Here is a 21,316-nt window from a genome sequence, read left to right on the forward strand (position 1 = left end):
GGTGAGGACAGCAGAGGGAGGGGGGTGAGGACTGCAGAGGGAGGAAGGTGAGGACTGCAGAGGGAGGGGGTGAAGACTGCAGAGGGAGGGGGGTGAGGACTGCAGAGGGAGGACAGCAGAAGGAGGAGGGGTGAGGACAGCAGAAGGAGAAGGAGTGAGGTCCAACAATGAGGATTTGGGCAGACACTTTCCTCCAGCACCAGGTAATGCTCACAGGGTTGAACATAAGTGGTATTTTTCTGAATGAAAACCTGAATGCAGCTTTTCTTGTACCACCCCCTCTCCTCGAATAAAGGTATTGCGAGACAAAAAAAAGCTTCAATCTTATATGTGTTGCCATTTAATTCTACAAGTACTTATTGAGCACCTGTTGTACAAAAGCACTTTGCTAAGCATCTAGGATGGGGGACCGATAAAACTGAGTGAGACAGATCCCCTGCCCTCTAGGAGCCTACAAGCCTGCCAGATGGTGACCAATGCTGGAATAAAAATAGTCATCCAAGAACTCCACAGAGATGACAGGAGGGATCTGAGCCCAGGGCAGGATTCTCAGTGCCTCATCACCCCTCGGAGGGAGTGGAAAGTTCTCCTGCCTGAGGCCAGCAGGACAAACTCCAGCAGCAAACGGGGAAGGAGAGTTGAGCCAAAAGGGCAGGAGAACCTGCCAGTGTAGAGCATACTCCCCTCCACATCTCCACCGTCCCCTGTGGGGCTCCTGGCCCGCACACCTGCTCTTTCCCTTGGCTTCTCCTCCTTCAATTCAGCCTTAGTCTTATCCCAAAAGGCAATACACTGAAAAGAGAAAAATGTTCCAAACTTCTGGTGACCCCAAAGCTGTCTCTGTAAATACCAAGATCCTTGGAGAGTCATGTGTCACAAGGCAGACTTGGAAGAAAGTCCCAAGAGGTGCAAAAAGGCAAGTTAATCTGGAGAATTCAGCTTTGCTTCCCAGGACACAATTCAACTGTGATGGGTGGGAGATGGAGGGATGCATGGGAAGGCTGCGGTGATTAGAATCCTCCCACACAAGGGAGCCAGGGGCTATTTCTGGAGGGAAGAATGGGAAAGCAGAGGCACTAAGCTTTTTGTTGTTCCCAGCACCTTTTACATTTATCACTAAAGCCCAAAGGACATGAGAAGGGGGGTAAATACACTATAATAGAGCTCTACACTTGGGTATAAAGATGGGGTTGTATCCTTTTCCATATCTCTTTGCCTACTTCCTGAATTCCTCCTCCAAATCTTCAAAGTCCAGAGCCGGGAGCCAGCGCTCATTTGCCAGAGGGATGCAGGATCAGATGGCACCTGAACTCTGAGACTGCTCCCCTCGTCCCAGAACATTGAGCTGTGGAATTTGCCAGACTTGAAAGATCAAACCCATGTGGCCTCATGCAGTGAGGTTCTACCCAGCTGAACCGCCACTCTGTTGTCCCTGATGTCTGGTTAGGCTTCTGACTCACTCCCTGAGTCTCCCCACCTTGAAGCCCCTTCCCTCTGGGCAGCTGCAGGAAGCAGAAACTCGGCTTGAGGTTTTGACACAGGCTCTCCCAGAGATGCCCTGATGAGGCTGACAGATGATCATCATGCTACAGCTTTTTTTTTTTTGAGACGGAGTCTCACTCTGTCGCCTGGTCTGGAGTGCAGTGGCATGGTCTTGGCTCACCACAACCTCCATCTCCCAGGTTCAAGTGATTCTCATGCCTCAGCCTCCTGACTAGTTGGGATTATAGGCGTCCACCACCATGCCTTGCTAATTTGTGTATTTTTAGTAGAGACGGGGGTTTTACCATGTTGGTCAGGCTGGTCTCAAACTCCTGACCTCAGGTGATCCACTGTCTCGGCCTCCCAAAGTGCTGGGATTACAGGTGTGAGCCACCGTGCCCGGCCCTATGACACAGTTTTAAACCTGCATCCCATTCCTTGGGCTGCACTTCCAGTAATGTACTAGGAATCAGAATCCTCTCTAAATCCTGTAATTATTTTATGAATAGCACACTTACACTGCATTATAATTTATGTTAAAAACAATTAATTTGCTAGTCTAAACATGTAATATACATTGTCATGTCTTTCACTTTGTTTAGGAAGGTGTTTGTTTTCTAAAATACTGGGATCCTCAGACAGGTAGGTGATCCAGGCTTCCCTTGGCTCTGAGATGCCCTGGAAGGAGCTGCTTCTCCAAGGATGAAGAGGTGGTGGATGACATGGAGGTCAGTGCCTTGACAATTTCCCTGGCTAGCAAGGGGTCCTGTAAGAAGGGGCCCCAGAGAATGAAGCTGAATGTACTCCCTCTTGCTCTACACTCCAGCTTTGAGGACTTACTTTAAGCCTGTGAATAACTGGTCACAGAGCTCTACATTCTTAGAGGCAAAGAGGAAAGCAGAGGAGAGGCAAAGCTGCAGTTGTTTGGTTGGGTGCTAGCACACTGGCCGGCTGCAAGGGGAGAAGTCATGACTCCACCTCTGAGCTGAGGGGAGCTCCTGCTGCGGGTTCCTCATCCCTGCTGCCAAGCTCAAAGGCTTATGGGGCCCAGTGAGAGAGTGTGTATGTGTATGTGCATGTGTGCACACGTATGTGTAGCTAGAAAGCTCCTGGCTCCAGCCAGTTGTTGCCAAGTGGGGCTTTGAGCTGTGCATGGCATAAGCACCTATGGCCAACAGGGCATGTGGGAGCTGAAGCCCAGCATATTCTGTGTTCAGCAAGCTATGACATGGAATTGCATATGCATAGATGGAGGGGCTCTTTTTCATTTTTTGTTTCTGTTTTTTTTTTGTTTGTTTGTTTGAGACAGGGTCATACTCTATTGCTATTGTCCAGACTGGAGTGTAGTGGCGCCATCATAGCTCATTGTAATCTCAAACTCCTGGGCCCAAGTGATCCTCCTGCCTCATCCTCTTGAGTAGTAGGACTGCAGCTATGCGGCCACCACACCTGGCTAATTTTTAAAAAGTTTTTGTAGAGATGGGGTCTCCCTATGTTGCTCGGGCTAGTCTCAAACTCCTGGCCTCAAATGATCCTACCACCTTGGCCTCCCAAAGTGTTGGGATTATAGATGTGAGCCACCATGACCTCTTTTTCTGATTTTCATTGGCTAACAGCACCTGCCATGTTCCCCCACCCCCCATTTTTTTCAAGAGAAACCAGAAAAAGAGAACACTTGAAATCTTTCTATTTTTAAGGTTTGGCACTTGATACAAAATTACACACACACACACACACACACACACACACACACACAGTGTAGGCTAAATAAAACAGTTCAGGGGCTGTAATTGGCAGTAAGAAATAAGTGATGGAAGCCCAAGGACACCCTGGGAAGTTAGCAGAGCCCGGAGCCAGAACTTAGGGATCCCTGCAACTCATTGTATTTAGGTCATGCCACCATGCCTACAGCTACTTTCTAGCTCTTGGCAAGACCATGGGTTTCTTCTAGCTGATTACTCTCCCTGGGGGATTCTGCCTCTAGAGCTAAGGATACCTACCACTAGTGGGGCCCAGGACCTTCCTTGCAGCTTCATTCCGTGGCTTTTGGGGAAGGGCAGGGGGAGAGTGGGTGGGGGTTGAATATTTTGGCAAGGCACTGAGGGTGCTTCTGAGAGTCATCCAGGATAATAGGTTTGGAAATGGGAAGAGGACCATGAGTTCCTCTGATCTCTTAATGTGAAAGGGCAAACCAACCTGGATGGTGTCAAGTCAAGAAGGGACCCTCCAGGTCCATCCCTCCAGGGATGAAGGGAGGTGTGTGTGTGTGTGTGTGTGTGTGTGTGTGTGTGTGTAGGAAGGCAGGGAGCTGTGGACCTACCTAGGGCCAACACGAAAGACTGCACTCTGCCTCCACTAGCTTAAAATGGAAAGCCAAAGTTGTCTCAAGGTATGGAAAATAAATCCTCTTAGTGTTTTGTTTTCTTTCAGAATCAAACCTAATGGGAAGCCTCCTAACCTGTGGCCCCAAAAGCAGAGCATTTTAGCCCAAGGCAATTTCCCTTCAACAGACTACCTTGGATTGTGGGGAGCAGAAACAGGGAGGAAACTCTGAGGACTGTAGCCCCCAGGAGCTCTCCCTCCTGGCTTTGGCTGACAGTGGGGGAGGGGGAGTTGAGGCCAACTCCGGGTTGGTTCCCTATTTCCGGACCCAGCGAAGCCCCACTCTTTTCCTCCTCTTTACCCTTTCTGAACTTATCGGGTATGTCCCCATAAGAAGCACTTAGACCTTTTATTCCCGCGGAAGTGGAATCCCTGCAGCCAGAGGAGCAGGGGACAGTAGGGGGCAAGATGGGAGTGAATGAGGGCTGCCCCCCACCCTCAGCAGGTCAGGCGCCGCGGGTAAGGAGCCCTCACCCAGAGCCTGCCCCTACCCTGTCCTCGGCTGCGGCGGGCGCCCGGGGCTCGCTCAGTTCTGCCTGCCCGGCTGCATGACAATGACGGCTGCAGAAGCCGAGCGCCGCGGCCGCCGAAGGGACCTGGCGCGAAACGGGCCATTAAGCCCAGAATGGCGGCAGGGTGGGGGTGGAGGTGGGAGTGAAGGTGGGGGTGGGAGTGGGACGGGGCTATTTATAGAACAAAGCTCCAGCCGGAGGCCGCCCCAGCACAGGGATGCAGCCCTGGCCTCGCTCCACGGGCGGGCGTCCCGTGCTGGGGAGAAGGCCAAACCCCCAGGCCACCCGGCGGCAGGGCTGGGCTTTCGGTAGAAAATGGCTGGGTCTAGGAATCCAGCGCCCCTTCCTCGGTAAACACCAAGTCCCAGGGTCTAGAGGAGAGAGCCCCAGAAACGCAGGGAAGGCGCGGCGCAGCCAAGCAGGGAAGGGAGTAATTCCCCAAAGCGGCTACTCTGCTCTGACTGCAAACTGTCACCGCCCTCGCCCCAGGACCCAGGGAGGCTGGGAAGATCAGGTGCAGAGAGCACCCAGGCGGCGGGCGGCTCTCGGCGCTCCGGGGCTGGGGCGGGCGGGCGGGCGGGCGGGCGGGCGTGTCCTGCGCCTGCTCTGCCGCTATCTCCCGCGCGCAGCAGCTGACGGATGGCTCTTTAATAAGCCCCTCGTTAATCTTCCCCCGCCTCTCCAACCTCTGCCCGGGGACATCCGTATTTTCTGGCCCGATAAGGCTAGAGAATTTTAGACGGTGAAATGTAGCAAGGAAAGCAAGTCCTTATTGTTCAGCCGGAGTCACTCAGCTGTGTCCCTTCGAACAAATCTCCCTTTTTCCTTTAAAAAAAAAAAAAACACAAAAAACAAACAAACAAACAACAACAAAAAAAAACCAACTACATCCCTTGGGCGTTTTCATTTCAGACCCTCCTGTCTCCAAAGAGCAGTTCTTTCTCCTCTCCAGCTCCCTGATCTATTTTTTTCCTTCCCGGCAAATCTCATCCGGCACCGCCCGGTCCTTTCGCCCCCTGCGACTCCTTGTCTCTGCTCGTCCCCTTTCCCTTCCCTCGTCGCCTTCAAGGATACGCCAGGCAAACCCTCGTGCCTCCCCCAGGCAGGTCATGGAGGGCTTCAAGCAATCCTTTTCTCTAGCGTCCGAAGCCCCAAAGAAAGAAACTTGAATCCGTTCTGACATCTCAGGGCAAAACCCCTCCAGGTGGAGAGACCACTTTCAACGCGACCCAACCGCGGGTGGAGGTGTGAGTGAGGGGTAGGCGATGAAATAGGGGACGGGGGAAACGTGTCAGCTACAGCTTTAGGCAGATACCGCGCCTTTGGTCTGCTCTCCAGCAAGCCAGATCAGTTCACCTTTTCTACGCGACCTTTGGGACGCGCGGGCAGAGTGCACAGCACCGGGTGGGAGCTGCTTGTGCACGGGGCTAGGAAAGTGGTGTTGCCGCGCGGGGGCGCTTTCCTCCCGCTTTTGCGCCCAGGCAGGACACCCGGCGTTCGCTCCACGGGGTCTTGGGGATTGGGGACTCCAGAGGAAAAGACCCCTGGGGACCGGGTCTGGGGCGGGCAGAGGAGGGTCAGGGCCTGTACGGGAGCGTCGTCGCTGGCTGTGCTGGCTGTAATTACTTTAGAAAATCAGACCCAAGAGCCGGGATTCCCCTCCGCTTGCGTCCCGGTCTCCCAAGCCCAAAAGGTCTGCGCGCCTTGCCGCCCAGCCGGGCCCCAGCGGGCCCTGTCACTTACCGCAGATCTTGAGCCCCAGTTTTCTGGTGCATCCATGGGCCACGCCGCACCAGGTATCGTAAGCTAGGACGAGAGAGAGGGAGAGAGGTGCTGTCAGGGAGGGTCCGACCGTGAGGAAATGGGTGGAGGGCAGTGGTTTTCTTGGGGAAGGATGAGGTCTTTGCCAGAGCTCTTCATTAAAAGCTCCTTCCTGAAAGGAGCTGGGAGCCAAATCTGTGAGCCGACAGGCATACCCTCTGAGCCCCCATCTTACTCCTTTCTTGCTCCTGGCTTCAAATATAGAATGGTGTCTCTGAGAGGTGGGGCACCCAGCACCCCTCTGGGCCCCCAAGCGACCCCCACCCGGCAGCCCCGGAGGTGGGGTCAGAGTTGGGTGAAGGCTGACCCACACGGAAAGGGCCAGGCCCCGCAGACTCAAACTACCCAACACCCACTGGCCAGGCCCCGCAGACTCAAAGGGCGACCACAGCAGCCCAGAAAGGGAACACAGGCATCTGGGACCGGAACGTCTCATAATTTCTTGGCGGGTCTCCAGCCTAGTGGCAGCTTAAAATAAACTGGCATGAAATGGGGTCGCGGAAGAGTTCAAGAATTAATTGGGTGAAAAATAGTATTTGACTAGATGATCGGGCTCGCATGGCTGCTCTTCAGTCAGATCGGGGAGTGGGGAAGACAATAGTGCGCCTCGGCTCCTCATCCCTGGCCCCTCTTCCCAACCTGCCCCTCATTAACCCTTCCCTCTGACATCTTGGGTCTGGAGCAGGCACAGGTAAATGGAATCAAGCACCCTTCCTCTGAGTCACAACTGAGGGTGGGGGTGCTGCTGGATTTTCCTTCTTTTCCAGGCTGTTCTCAAACCCCTCAAGGTCTACCTGCTGCCTTCGGGGCTCAACTTCCAGCAAGAAGCGTGGAAAGCAGCCCCATCCCCGCTAAGCCCCCAGGCGGGCTGGTGTGGTGAGCCCAGCACGAAATCCCCTTCCAATCTCTCAAAGCAAAGCTCTCCAAGCACTCCCATCCCTTACCCTACCCTTCCTGGTGCCTCCAGCTTCACACAAGTGTTGCAGGCGATAAGGAGAGTGACATCAATTAAACCCGAAGCACAACATAGCCCCAGCAGGGAGAAGAAACAGCCTGACATCGGTGAGACATCTCACAGATGGAGTTCCAGTGACAGACAGGAAATCAGTGCAAAAGCGAAACCCTAATAATACCTGGCGGATAAAGAGCTATTTGGACCTGATAAAGTACTTTCACTTTAAACATCATCTCATCTAATTCTTGTAACAGTCCTATGAAACTGGCAGGAGTGTTGATCTAAGAGTCATTGACAAAGAAAAAACATCGAGGCTCAGAGAGGTTACATGAGTTTTCCAAGGTCACTCAGCAGGGAAGTTGTAGGTCAGATACATTGCACTGCCTTTCAAAATTGGGGTCTGCAATGAAAGGGAAGGGGAGACGGGGAGAGCAAGCGAGAGAGCCCCTTTGATGTAGCAAGGGTCGGGAAGACCTAGCGGTTGAGGACAAGGAGGGCTCCAAGTCCCACCCAAGGGTTGCTGGAACAAGAGAGTGCCTAAGGTTGCCTGCACTAAGGCCACCTCCCAGGATACTCTAAAGGGGCAGAGAAGTGGAGCTAGCTGGGTGGGCAAGGGTATTATCTGCAAGGGAGGGTGAGAGTGGATAGAGCGCCCAGCGCTCCTGTGAAGCCTGGGGTGCGGATGCAGTAGCTAGGCTAAGGGCCCGCAACAGTGTGCCTGGGACACGTGCTGCTTGCTCTTTCACAGCAGGGTCCCCGGCTCTCTTTTGTAGCTTCGAGGCAAACCAGGCCACGTGCGGATTCAGGTCATCGCCTCTGTTGGGTCTTCTACCTGTGACTGGGCGTTTGCACCAGCGACTGGCGGTCACCGGGAAGTAGGGGCGCCGGGAATGAAGGGTAAATTAACACAACTGCCTGCTAACCCCCCACTCCCACCCCCAGGCGGCAAAAGGGTGTAGGAAATGTGGAAAGCATCAGAAAAGAAATCCATCAAGGCGAAAGCAACACACAAAGGCGCGCAGGCCTCTCATTCCTCCCACCCTGCCCTGACCAGCTCCAACGCCGGTGCCTGGTTCATATGCTACCAGGGCTGGCGACTCTCCCGAGCCCCTCTTTGTTGTGTGGGTAATTGTATCCCTCCTGGGTGGCGGGAAGAGGGAGCTGCAAAGGAAATTGGAATGAGACCTGAGGACTTAACACAGGACCTCCTGCCCGGGAACAAATGCCAGCGTCTAAAGGGGCTTTCTGGTAATAATCCCCACCTCGTTGATGAGGATACTTATTTTGTCAAATATAAAGTGCCATAAAAGCGCATCAATAAGCACTCCCTGTAACCACATTGTCCTTCTTAAGCCCTTTCTGTATACAAATTCTGGAAATTCATATAATTAATTACATCTCAGAAACAAAATAAATCAAGAGGGGAGCGGGAACCCTTACAGTCTGAAGCTGATAGTTTTTTTTAGGGGGGTAGGGTCAGGAGACACTTCTTCACTCCAACAAGGAAAAAGAAAAACAATTTTCTCATCTCAGGCCTTTACAGAGGTAGGAAATAAAATTAAAGATAGATTCTGGAAACGGGTTGAGGAGCCTGTAGTACTTAAGACAGGGAAGCATAAATCCTTCTCCCTCTTTTATCTGGCGTCTCTTTTCTTTCTCTCTTTTCGGCACGTGTCACCTCCTGACAGATCTCTTGCCTGGGGTAAGGAGAGAGAGGTGCTCTCTCCTCTCTATGATAAATCTTCTTGCCCCCTCCCAGTTCCCCATCTCTTGCCACTCAGAATGCTGCCCGTTCCCCGCTTTATTTATTTATTTATGTCTCTGAGATGTAATTAATTGTATGAAATGTCAAGGCTCAGTCTCAGTTTTATGCACCTTTCCCGCCCCTGGCTTCTCCCTAACTCGTCAATAGCTTGATGCAAATTTGGAGCAATTAGGGACCCTGAGTTTTCTAAACGCTGCAATTAACGTCCAAATTTCCGCTGATTACAGACTTTTAGCACAGCGCAGGGGGAAAGGAGGAGGTTAGATCTTGGCTCAACGAAAGCCGGGGACTGAAAACTCTTATTCCTGCTGGGGCTCCCAGCTCTTCATTCCGCCCCGTGCCCTGACCCCTGTCGTCCCACGAAGCAAAGAAACCACACACAACAGAATAAAAACGACACTGGCTGCGCGCCCCTCCGCCGCCGCGAAGCCCTCAACGATCGCCACCACTCGGACCTTGTGTGGTCCTCGCTCTCCGGTGCCCTGGGAGTCACCTAGCGTCCCTGACAGCCAAATGACCTCTGGCAGGGACCCGGTCAGAGCCCCATTTATTTCCCAGCCTCCATTATCTCCGCGCTCCCTCTTTCCTTTCCGCCAGCTCAGCCTCCCGACGTCCCAGCGCCCCCATCTTCCCCGCAGTTCATTTGACAGAAAATTGGGGCGGGACCTACTTGTGGGGCGCAGGTTAGTGGTATTGGGGTCCGCTCCCGCGTTCGAGGAGGTTGCAGACGAAGATGGGGTCGAAGACGCCATCAGCTCGGTCGTCCCGGGGCCTCTACTGTCCGGGGTCCTCGACTGGTCCGGCGCAGAAACAGGCTGCAAAGAGAAGCAAGAGCTGTGCGGGGAGGACTTCCGGGGTCCTGCACACCAGAGGGACTGAGCAGCCGGGGGCGCGGACGACTCCCCTTGAAGATCCGGCGCTGGAGAGACAAGAAGAAGGGAGGGCAGCGAGCCTGCCTGGTCGGGGTGCACGGGGGTGGGGGCAGCGGAGGAGACGTGCACGTTAGCTCCGGTACTGGGGCGCGGGCAGCGTAGCCCTGGGTCGGTCTCGAGTCTGGCGGTGCATTGGCGCGACCTGGAGTGAAGCGCCGACACGAGGCAGGGTCGAGGTGGGGGTCCAAGGCCAGTACAAGACGCGGGGGTGTGGGGGACTGGGCTAGGAGTACAGGGGAGCGCTCAGTGAGCGATTTTCCAGCCGAGCCGCTACAAGCCCCACTGGGCACTCAGCACCGGCGTGCGGGCCAGCGGGGGGAGGGCGCACGGGGCGGGCATGTCTGGTTCGGTGTCTGGTTCCCGTTGTTGTGTCTGGCTAATTCCCTGGAAAGAAAGACACTAACTGCTCCGGGGACCAGGGACTTTGGTGAGACAAGGTGAGAGGGGGGGAAAAAGGCCCATATTTTTATGTTCTCCCTCGGACTCGGCCAGAGAAGAACCACAGTCACCTTGCACTCCAGACAGCCAGAAAACAGCGAGTCGGAACCTTGCTTGTCTCCCTCTTATCCCTACCGGCTTTTAGCCATCGCTAAGCCTAGGGCGAGGTTTCGGTCCGGTTTCAGCGTTTCTCCTCTACCTAGCCCCTTGAGGACCCCAGAGACCTCGCGGTGCAGATCCAGAGAGGGTGGGGTAGGTAAGAATGGGGATCGTCACCGGGGAAACGAACTTGCGCGCAGCGCGCAGGAGGCGGGGGACAAAGATCTTGCGCGGCGCCCCTGCTCGACTCTCGGCGCTGGCGCGATGGCTCCCGAAGGCCCTGGGACAGAGAGTGCGGGAGAATCTGGGTAGATCGAGGACCCTGCAGAGAAGCACCCATCGGCTATCGCCTCCACACCCTCCCTCCGACCTCACACCTAGCCCCGCGCGAGCACTCGCACAGCAACACTGGCAGCGGGTCGACCACGGCCGCTGGGAAAGTAACAGGTTACCGCTCCTAGTAGCGCCTTTGGCTGCTGCTGGTCAGGCGCCCTTTGGATGGACAGGCGCTCGCAGCATGGAAGCTCAAGGGAAAATCGCTGTTGCCCCACTTCAAGTAGAGCCTCAGCCTCTGTGCGTCCCCGGGGCTTGAATCCGGCGGGCAGAGATAAGAAGAGTGACGAGGGCGGGGTGGAGGGTGGGGGTCCCTGCGCAGCGCACCCATGGAGAGCAGGGACTAGGGCGGGCAGGAAGCGCTCATTTCGGGAGGGTGGGTGGCCGGCGCCGGGGATGGGGTTGGTTGAGAAGCCGCGGGCGGAGAGGACCTGGCTGAACAGCCACGGATGGGCGCTGGGAAGTCCAGGTGGTCGCTCGCTTACCCACCTCGGCTCGGCCACAGCGAGCTGGGCACTCCCGCCTTTCCTCTGCACAGCGCCCAGCGATCCGCTCGGCTCGGCTTGGCACTGACAGGCGTAATCTGCCCGGCGTCACCTCCAGCTGCTTCCTCGTTCTCGCTAGTTCCGTCTCGCACGCGAGCGCCAGGAGAAGAGAGAGATTCGAAGAGGCGGCTGCACGGCTTCGGGGTAGGCGGGGGCAGAGTGGGGAGGCGGGGACCGGATCGGCGGGGAAATCACGAGGCCGTTGCTCGCGGGGGCAGCTCGTCTGTGGAGCGGCGGGGCTCCTCTGCAGGTGCCTGACCGCCTCTGGAGCTTTATAGGGCGATTATAAATCCAGCTCACGGTTTTGCGCCCGGAAGGAAAAAAAAAGGTCTTATGAGTAATCCAGAACGTACTCAACACGCTTTTTTTTTTTCCTTTGGAAATAGTCAGGCTGTCGGGTGAGAGGAGGGAAAAGATAATTCCTACGAAGAATTCTGCCTTTCTGAGCGTTTCTTCTTCCCTCCCCTCCTTTCCCCTCTCCCATTTCCCCTCCCCCTCCCATATCTTGTCGGAGACCAGCAGCGGCTTTGCCTCAGTCCTTTTCCCCGGGGTTCCCCCAAATCTGTGACCCTGCGACGCTTCCTTGAGCGAAAGCGCGCTCTGGGTCGTGTCCTCGTTGGCTCTCTACGGAGCCGGGATTGTTGTAACGGCAAAGGAGGCAGAAATGAGGGGAGATCTCTCAGACCACCGAGGAATTAGTTTCCTCATCCAGCCCTGGGCCTCATCAAAGTACCACACCTGGCCACAGCTACCCAGTGCCACCGGCAGAGAAAATGACCCCACGTCCCTTTAGCTATGCGCTCGCTCCTCGTTTTGGCCCCCTTGGTGATGGGAAAAGAAGGCCTCCTGATTAATCACGTCTGAAGGTTGATGACACGCAGGAGCGCCGCTGCACGCGCATGGGGAACCAGTGCACAGAGGTGCCCCGGGAGGGGCGGACCAATGCCCCTTGCCCTGGCCCACTTCCCCTTCGATTTCACGCGCTTTAAGGATTCTCCCACTGCAATATTTAGGCACGGTTAAAAGAACCGCTGCGTTGGGAAAAGCCCCTCGCCTTAAAAATGCGTTGATGGAGAAATTCCCACCAGAGGGCGCCAAGAGCCCAGAGACCGACCGGCCCTGCGCTCCCGGGTCTCTCCTCCAGCGCCGGAGAGGAGCCCACACCTGGAGCTGCTGGCCAGGCGGTTACGCGCCGGCCTGCCTCTTCGTGCCTTGCCTCACCGCCCTGTCACTAGTTTAAATTCTCCCCTTTCTTCTCCTCCCGTTTCTTTTTCTTTAGGGCAAAAAAGTTGATGTCTGTGCGTGTCTGGGTAACACTGTGTAGGCAGTGATTCCTCTACAGGTATTTACCGTGGTCCTCCCCCTCTCCCCCGGTGGTGCAGCACGCAGGGGTTATTTATGCGCACGTCTGGGGCCTCACTGGTTCAGCCGAGGCCCGTCCGTTTTCTTTGAATGCCTTATCACCTTTCACTACAACACAATGGAAACACAAAAAAATGTTATAAATCACAGAGAGTTCCATGAGGGAGATCGAAGGGTCCGCCCTGGGCAGATATGGCCTGATAAGCAAGAGGGATCTCGAAGGTCCGCCCTGGGCAGTTACGGTCTGATCAGCAAGAGGGATCTCGCTGTTGGGTTTGAAATAATCGCGTTGCCTTTGGTACTAAAGAAACTACTGTTTTGTCGCCTTGTCCTCTCCTGACAATAAAATCCTGGGCACTTTTTAAGGACACAAAAACATCCTAAACGGCGGGGCGCGCGGTGACTGCAGCACTGGGTACTGAGGCTTGGGCCTGGTCAGGCTGGGAGTGCCTGCTCCACGTAGGAAACGTCCCCCGGAAACCACTCAACCGGCAGCTGCTCGGCGCAACCAGGTGAAGCTCGGAATTCCATCCACCGGCCCTCCTAGAGCCTTCCCTAAACGAGACGGTCGCACCAATCAGGGAGCCAGGTGCCAGTGCTAAATCATTCAAGAGCCACGGGGCAGGAGACAGGAGGGAGGAGGCAACACATCCCCGGCGCCCCTCGGTCTTCATTGTCCAGCAGAGACGCCCGCTCGCCCTGTCTCCTCAACCTTTTCCCAAAACCCGTGATTCCTTGGAAAGGAAGATTCGTTTATTTCACCTGTGGCACGAGATTGAGACATTTACAACCATTTCCTCCTTTGACCCCAGAGTTCAAAACACCCCTAACGTTTTAGCCAATAAAATAATCTCGTTGGAGAAGAAATCTCCTGCAAGGCTAGGTATCGCAAGCTGAAGCTGAGTCCGTCCAGCTTTGAGGACATCCCTCTCTTTCTCCTTTATGGTGAGTAGGGGAGGAAGGAAGCCTCTTGTCCGTCCTTGTTTAGAATGTTTAATTGAATATTAGCAATAACTGATTAAACGAGTATTTATTAATCCCCTACTGTGTGCCAAGCACTTATTTTTTGGAGCTTGCATTGTCCCTGCGGTTTATATTATCCTGCACGCCAAGAGTGGACATTCCAGTGAGGCAGGGAGGGGAGCGGACTTATAGACTTCATGAATTTGATTTAATTTTCAATGATCTCCTCCAACTCGGACTTTTGGGCACAGCAGGAATGGTAAGGAATTGAAGGCCTGGAATTCCACCCCATCCAGATACTGAGTTTTGAGGTAGGGCATAGATCTTTCAGCACGAAGGACAGCGCCCGCCCTTCTGGTCCCCACGCCTCTGTTTCGTTCGCTTCCGCCAATAGCTCTGGGCCAACCCACCAGGCTTGCCCCAGCAGTCTTCACTCCTGGCAGTAACTGCAGTGTTTGTTTTGCCTAGTTGGGGCATGAGGTATTTCGCCCACTGCTCTTCTCTCGGGTAGGAATTTGAACTAAGAGTGGCCGTGGTTGTCATTCGGCTCTAAACAACATTTGAAACCTATATTTTTGTTTATGTCTTTCACTCTTCCTTTAATCTTTTATTACTCCTGGGGGAGGATTCTTGGGTTAATGGGGGTGGAAAAAAGATATCCTCTCCAGGGACTCGAACCGGTGATGAGGGGTGGCCCGGAAGGGAGTGGTATCCGCCCAGCTGTTTCGATTGTAGTTGAAGCGCTTTGAAGAAATGGGAACGCGGCGCTCAAAGGCAGAAGAAGGAGGGGGCGATGTGCGACCCCTCCAGTCTCTTTCGGGCGTTAGGGATTTGGGATCTTGCAGTCCCAGCTACTCTACCCTGTCTTGCCGAGGATAATCTTTCCTTATGTCAACCACGGCTGGGACTTGGGAACACGACCCTCCGCCCACAATGCCCTTTATTCCTTTCCCTGGCGTGGGTGGGTGGGGGATTGTTTAAAGATATTCCAACCGGATTTGGGGCCAAGCCTTTTCTGCAAAGGGAAAAGCGGGTGGGTGGGAGGAGCGTGAGGCGTTGAAGGAGCGCCCAAACGGGCTGCGGGGAGATCTTCATGCCTAAAACGTGGTCAGTCAAGGTGAGTAGACAGGACACGTCAAATTTTTTTTTGACGCACTTAGAATTTTTAGCCTCCAGGAAACGTAATTTAGGGCCACGGTATTGGTTTGTTTCAGCTGGCTCTTTAAAATCTATTTTAAGTGTCTAATTTATGACCAAAAAGAAAAAAACCGCAGTGTTCACCGTTTAAACGTCTGTCTCCCGAGACGAGAACTGGGGGAAGCGTTACTTAACCTTTCGTTCTGCTTAAGTTGGAGCTAAGGTCCATTTGCTGTTTTTGTACTTTAAAGATAGTTCCCTGAATTATTCTGGACTTTTTTGGAGGACCATGGCTAAATCCACACGCCCATCCCAACAGACCACACAACACTCACAGCTGGGAGGTAGGAAAGCGTTAAAAGAGTGCGAGAGGGTGGGGGGAGGGGGTAACAGCAGAATGCTGGAAGGCTGGAGAGGGAGGACTCTAGGAATTACAGTCACTTCTAAAGAAGAGAGCTGGATTATTCGGATAATTGGCAAATGGTCCTTCCCCCTTGATAGTCAGAAGATGAAAATATTCTAATACAAAGAAATGAATCAAGGAGGACAGGGTGACTTGTGTTTGGGCAAATCTCCTTGTGCAAATCTTAAAACGCCCACTTCTTGCTATTCTAAACACGAACACAGAACGACCACCAGGTGGCAATAGATTACAATTTCTGAGAAGAAACAACAGGCCTCCCAAGGGAACAGTTCTTCAAGGAAGAATGCAGGCTCATACTCATCCCTGCCGTATTTCGCAAAGCATGGCCTTTTCAAATGGTCAGAAGTGCTCCGGAAGTGACCTGAAACACCCAGGGTGGTGTGTCCCTTTGGTGAAAGACTAGGGGATGAATGGCATCTGTTTTTTTCCCACCTAGCTGTGTCCCAAAGGTAGTGAACCTTTGAATATTAGGCAAGAAACTGTTTCACTGCAAAACTGGAAACCAAGGGAATATAGTTCTGGATTGTAATTCTGATGGGGAGCTTTAAAGGTATATCTGTGTTTTCTGATCTCAACAGAAACCAAGGCAAAAGCAGTCCTTCCCCAAAAGGGTGGGATGCAAAAAGGAGGATTTCCCACCTGAGATGCTTTAGTGAAATACAGAATTCATGGGAGACTGAGGAGAGTAATATTTTATTCATTTCTTTTAGTGTAAAAGTTCTTGAACTATTTAAAATAACAGATATTTAGTCCCCATTTTCAAATATAGGTATCTGGGACTGTTGCTTGTGAAAAGGTTCTGGAAAGTTCTGACTTAGTTGTGGAGAATCTAATAACTTAAATTTCTATTCCAGGCCAGGTTTCTTCCCCTAATCCTGGCCAGTTACTCAGGGGAGGAAACTAGAACCTTAACAGAAGGGGTGCATGATTGATTGCCATTCTCATCAGGGCCCACCTTCAACACTGGGGGGTCACATTTCGGCACGAGATTTAGAGGGGACAAACATCCAAACTGTATCAAATATTGTGACAATAGCTGACGAATGCACTCTCTAATACCAAGAAGGGCAAAGGGGGACGGGGCGCAGTGGTTCACGCCTGTAATCCCTGAACTATAGGAGGCCGAGGCAGGCAGATCCCTTGAGGCCAGGAGTTTGAGACTAGCCTGGGCAACATGGAGAAACCCAATCTCTATTAAACATACAAAAATTAGCCGGGTATGGTGGTGCACGACCTGTAATCCCAGCTACTTGGGAGGCTGAGGCAAGAGAATCGCGTGAAGTCAGGAGGCAGAGGTTGCAGGGAGACGAGATCATGCCACTGCACTGCAGCCTGAGCAACAGAGCAACTCTTGTCTCAAAAAAAAAAGCCAAGGCAGGAGCAAGGTGGAACTCAGGGGAAAGTCTGGCATAGGCTGCCCAGAATTGCTTACTGTGGGCCCAGTCTGGCTAACAGTGGTGGTGCTGGGGTCTGTGGGGGACATTAGAGACCTCTGTCTCTGTATCTCGGTCTCTCTTGCAATCTCTCTCTCTCTAACAACATGACTAATAATTGTCCTCATATTATAGAGGTAGGAAATAAGTCTTAGGGAAATTGTGTGGTGTGTTTTTTGTATGAATTCTCAGTTAATTATCACCTGAGGTCTTCTGTTTTCTTGATGAGGAAACTTAAGTCCAGAGAGGCTACAGGACTTCCCAGACCATACTCCTAGTGTGCAGGGGACTGGAAATGCTTTCTTCTTCCCTCAGTCCCAGCGCCTTATGCTTGTTCAGTGAAGCCTTCTGGCTCTGTCACACAATAATCATCAGACCTTGGAAAAATCACAGAATCTCTCCAGACCTCCATAATGGGAGGGTTAGGGTACAAGATAAGACCAGAGGAGGCTTCATTCATCTGAAACAATTTATTATTACAGGTATTTTGTGATTCTTCTCACTGGCGACTCTTCTCATGTTGTAAATACCATGGACTCAAGAACCTCTTGAGGCCCTCAGGGAAGCTTTTGCTGGGAGAAAAGCAAAAACGTTGAAGTCAGTCTGACTTGAGTTTAAATCTAGATTCTACTTACCGGCTATTGTATGATTGCTCCAAGTTTACTTCTAAGTAAAACGGGTGTTAATATCAGCCTTGTAGGCTATCTTATTTGATGCTCATAGAACCCATTTTAGGCTGGGCGTGGTGGTTCATGCCTGTAATCCCAGCACTTTGGGAGGCCGAGGCAGGCAAATCACCTGAGGTCAGGAGTTCAAGACCAGCCTGGCCAACATGGTGAAACCCCCGTCTCTACTAAAAATACAAAAATTAGCCGGGCATGGTTGCACACACCTGTAATCCCAGCTACTTGGGAGGCTGAGGCAGGAGAATCGCTTGAACCTGGGAGGCAGAGGTTGCAGTGAGTCAAGATTGTGCCACTGCACTCCAGCCCGGGCAACAGAGCAAGACTCAGTCTCAAAAAAAAAAAAAAAAAAAAAAAAAAGAGAGAGAGAGAGAGAACCCATTTTAGCAAGCACAACTGTACCTAGTTAATGGTGTTCAATACATGTTAATTGCTGCTTCTGTTCCTTCCCCTTAGTTCAACAGTGATTTTGATCAATTTAAATTTGTTCTCCTGAGATGTATAAGCTAAGCATAATATTTGTATTATTTTGCCAATTTCTTTTATTAGAGCTACTGATCATTCCCTGACATAGGACTCAAAACCCTCCTCTTTAGTGCCTTAGAGGTTTTTATTAGTGCACAAAGATAGTTTGATCTGTAGAGAAAGTTTTCTGATGGAGTATTCAGACTCTCTTAGGAAGGGGAGAGAGGGAGCCAGTTTTGTGATGAGGTGACATTTACACATAATTATGGATTTCTGCTGGGATTCAATCTTTTGATAATTTCTATTTTCCTACTTTCATTCTCTCCCTCTGTAATCTCATCCAATCTGGCAGTTTTAAATATCTTAATTTTTATTTAAATTAAAATAAAAAATTTAGATGTTGTTGACTCCCAAATTTATATCTGTACCCTGAACCTCTGTCCAACATTCCAGTTTGATATGTCCAGTTGAATTTTCCACTTGGATTTTTTTTTTTTTTTTTTGAGATGGAGTCTCACTCTGTTGCCCAGGCTGGAGTGCAGTGGTGTGATCTCAGCTCACTACAACATGGTTTCAAGCAATTCTGCCTCAGCCTCTCTAGTAGCTGGCATTACAGGCATGTGCTACCATGCCTAGCTAATTTTTGTATTTTTAGTAGAGACGGGGTTTTGCCCTGTTGGCCAGGCTGGTCTCAAACCCCTGACTTCAGGTAATCCACCTGCCTCGGCTGCCCAAAGTGCTGGGATTACAAGCATGAACCAGCACACCTGGCCATCCACTTGGATTTCTAATAGGCATCTGAAACTTAAGGTGTCCCAAATTGAATTCCTGATGCTTTTTTCCAAACCTGCTCCTACTACAGTTTTCTTCATCTCTGTAAATAACTAGAGGCAACTCCACCTTCCAGTTGGTCTGGTCCAAAACCTTGGAGTTATCACTGACTTCTTCCTTTCAATCTGTCAGTAAATTCTGGTGGAGCTACTTTCAAACTTTAACAACTTCACTCTCTATTTCTGCTCTTACTATCCCTCATTTCCTTCCCTAACACACACAATGTAAAATACTAGGTCATACTCATATCATGGCTTTCCTCTACTCAAAACCCTCTAATGATTCCACATGTCAAAGGAAAAGACAAAGTCTTTATAATACCGATAAAGCCCTACATACACGGTCTGACCTTGTTACCTGTTTGAGCTCTTCTTGAACTGCTCTATCCCATCCTCACTCCACCCTAGGGACAATGGCCTCCTTGCTGTTTCATAAACATGAACTAGAATGGGCCAGGAACTCTGTAATTACTAACCCTGTGCTTGGAAAGCTCTTCTTCCAGGCATTTGTAGGGTTTGTTCCTTCTCATTCTGGTCTTTACTCGAATGTTCAAGTGTTCTTTTCCCAGTGAGGTTTTCCTTTATCCTTACATTTAAAATTGCAGGCTGGGCACTGTGGCTCATGCCTAGAGTCCCAGCACTTTGTGGGGCCAAGGGTCTCACTCTGTCACTCAGGCTAGAGTGCAGTGGTGCAATCGTGCCTGCCTGCAGCCTTGACCTCCCTGGCTCACATGATGCTCGCACCTCATCCCCACCCCTGAGTAGCTGGGACTATAGGCTCACATCATTACACCTGGCTAATTTTTTGGTTTCTTTCTTTTTTTTTTTTTTTTTATGGAGACAGGGTCTCATTATGTTGCCCAGGCTGGTCGTGAACTCCTGGGCTCAAGTCATCCTCCCACCTCGGCTTCCCAAGGTACTGGGATTACAGGTGTGAGCTACTGCGCCCAGTCTGCCTTGACAGGTTTTCAAAGAAAGCTCAATTTAGCAAGTTTTCATTTGAGATACGTTTCTTGAAGTATTCCCTTAATTTTGTGTAGTGACATATGATTTTTAATATTTTTTCTCTTATTTTCTTTCATTGGCAGGTTGTGAGCTAAGAGAAGGTGGCTTTAGATGAGGATGTTGTCTGCTGATTTAAAACTCTTTCCCCCCACCAGGTGCCGTGGCTCACACCTGAAATCCCAGCACTTTGAGAGGCCAAGGTGGGTGGATCATCTGAGGTCAGGAGTTAGAGACCAGTCTGACCAAATGGTGAAACCCTGCCTTTACTAAAAATACAAAAATTAGCCAGGCGTGGTGGCACGCACTTGTAACCCCAGCTACTTGGGAGGCTGAGGCAGGAGACTCGCTTGAACCTGGGAGGTGGAGGTTGCAGTGAGCTGAAATCACTCCATTGCACTCCAGCCTGGGCAACACAGCAAGACGCCATCTCCAAAAAAAAAAAAAAAAAAAAAACACCCTGCTCCCACCTTTAGTTGGGTTCTTCTGATGCCAATTGGAAGAAACTGAATTTGGTGCCTGTTTTGATGGGAAAGAGATTTTCCTCTTAACATATTGTCCAGTGGTAGGCAGGGAACTGTGAAATCTATCATCTTAAAGAATAGTTACTTTCGGGCCGGGCGCGGTGGCTCAAGCCTGTAATCCCAGCACTTTGGGAGGCCGAGACGGGCGGATCACGAGGTCAGGAGTTCGAGACCATCCTGGCTAACACGGTGAAACCCTGTCTCTACTAAATAATACAAAAAACTAGCCGGGCGAGGTGGCGGGCGCCTGTAGTCCCAGCTACTCGGGAGGCTGAGGCAGGAGAATGGCGTAAAAACCCGGGAGGCGGAGCTTGCAGTGAGCTGAGATCTGGCCACTGCACTCCACCCTGGGCGACACAGCGGGACTCCGTCTCAAAAAAAAAAAAAAAAGAATAGTTACTTTCAAGCAAGTCTTTTTATGGAAAGACATTTAGAATAATCTTTATTAGAGATGAAGATACATTAGGGACCTGAGAGCATGGGACACCAAAAGCCTTGTTACAAAATAGCTGAAGTATTAAAAAGCAGGGGGAGGAGCTTATGAAAATTCAGTATTAAAATACATGTTGTTGTGCAGCAATAGGAACTACATCATAAATCCTAAGAAAACAGGGACTTTGGGGGCTATTTGTGATGGATTGCAATTAATCCTGCTTAAATATCCAATTAGTCATCAGGGTAGGCAATTTGTAAATGTACTACTGGTTAATATTTTATGAAAATAAGCGAATTTCTATCTCAGGTGATTTTTTTTCCCCCTGTACTTAATGAACTATTTATTGGCTTATTTATTAGTATTTATCCTCATTAAAAGCTTCCATCATACCAGAAAGAGTACTAAGGCCTGCTAAAACACCTCACATAATTGTATACTCCATGAATGTTGATTTCCTTCCTCACATTAACTTTTCTGATCCTAAGGTCAATTTTACCTTAATTCTCTTTTAAAGATTTTTTCTTTTAAAAAATGTACATCTTCTTTCCTTTCAAGTAATATATGCTTGCTAAAGAAAGCTTATGACTTTAGAATGATGAAAAAGGAAATAACCTCATCACACAAACGCAACCATGGTTAGCATTTTCAGTAACCCCTCACCCCCATATTTTCCCCTACCCCATGTATATGCTTAATTTAAAAGGTTTTAGCCTCCAACAGATATTTGTACACCTGTGTTCATGGCAGCATTATTCACCATAACCAAAAGGTGAAAACCACCTAAATGTCCATC

General features: G+C 51.1%; 1 protein-coding gene across 1 annotated transcript in view; it reads right to left on the reverse strand.

Moving 5' to 3' along the window:
• GAD1 (glutamate decarboxylase 1) overlaps positions 1-11,546 on the reverse strand; it is a 45,918-nt gene extending 34,372 nt beyond the window's left edge. The window contains exons 1-3 of the mRNA XM_050751435.1: positions 11,209-11,546; positions 9,588-9,732; positions 6,120-6,182 (exon numbers count right to left, since the gene is read on the reverse strand). Of these exons, the coding sequence (XP_050607392.1) occupies positions 6,120-6,182; positions 9,588-9,669 (145 nt within the window). The 5' untranslated portion in view covers positions 9,670-9,732; positions 11,209-11,546. The remainder of the gene's footprint in view (positions 1-6,119; positions 6,183-9,587; positions 9,733-11,208) is intronic.
• Between the last annotated feature and the right edge of the window lie 9,770 nt (positions 11,547-21,316).

The sequence above is a fragment of the Macaca thibetana genome, chromosome 12, assembly GCF_024542745.1.
Source record: "Macaca thibetana thibetana isolate TM-01 chromosome 12, ASM2454274v1, whole genome shotgun sequence".
NCBI lineage: Eukaryota > Metazoa > Chordata > Mammalia > Primates > Cercopithecidae > Macaca > Macaca thibetana.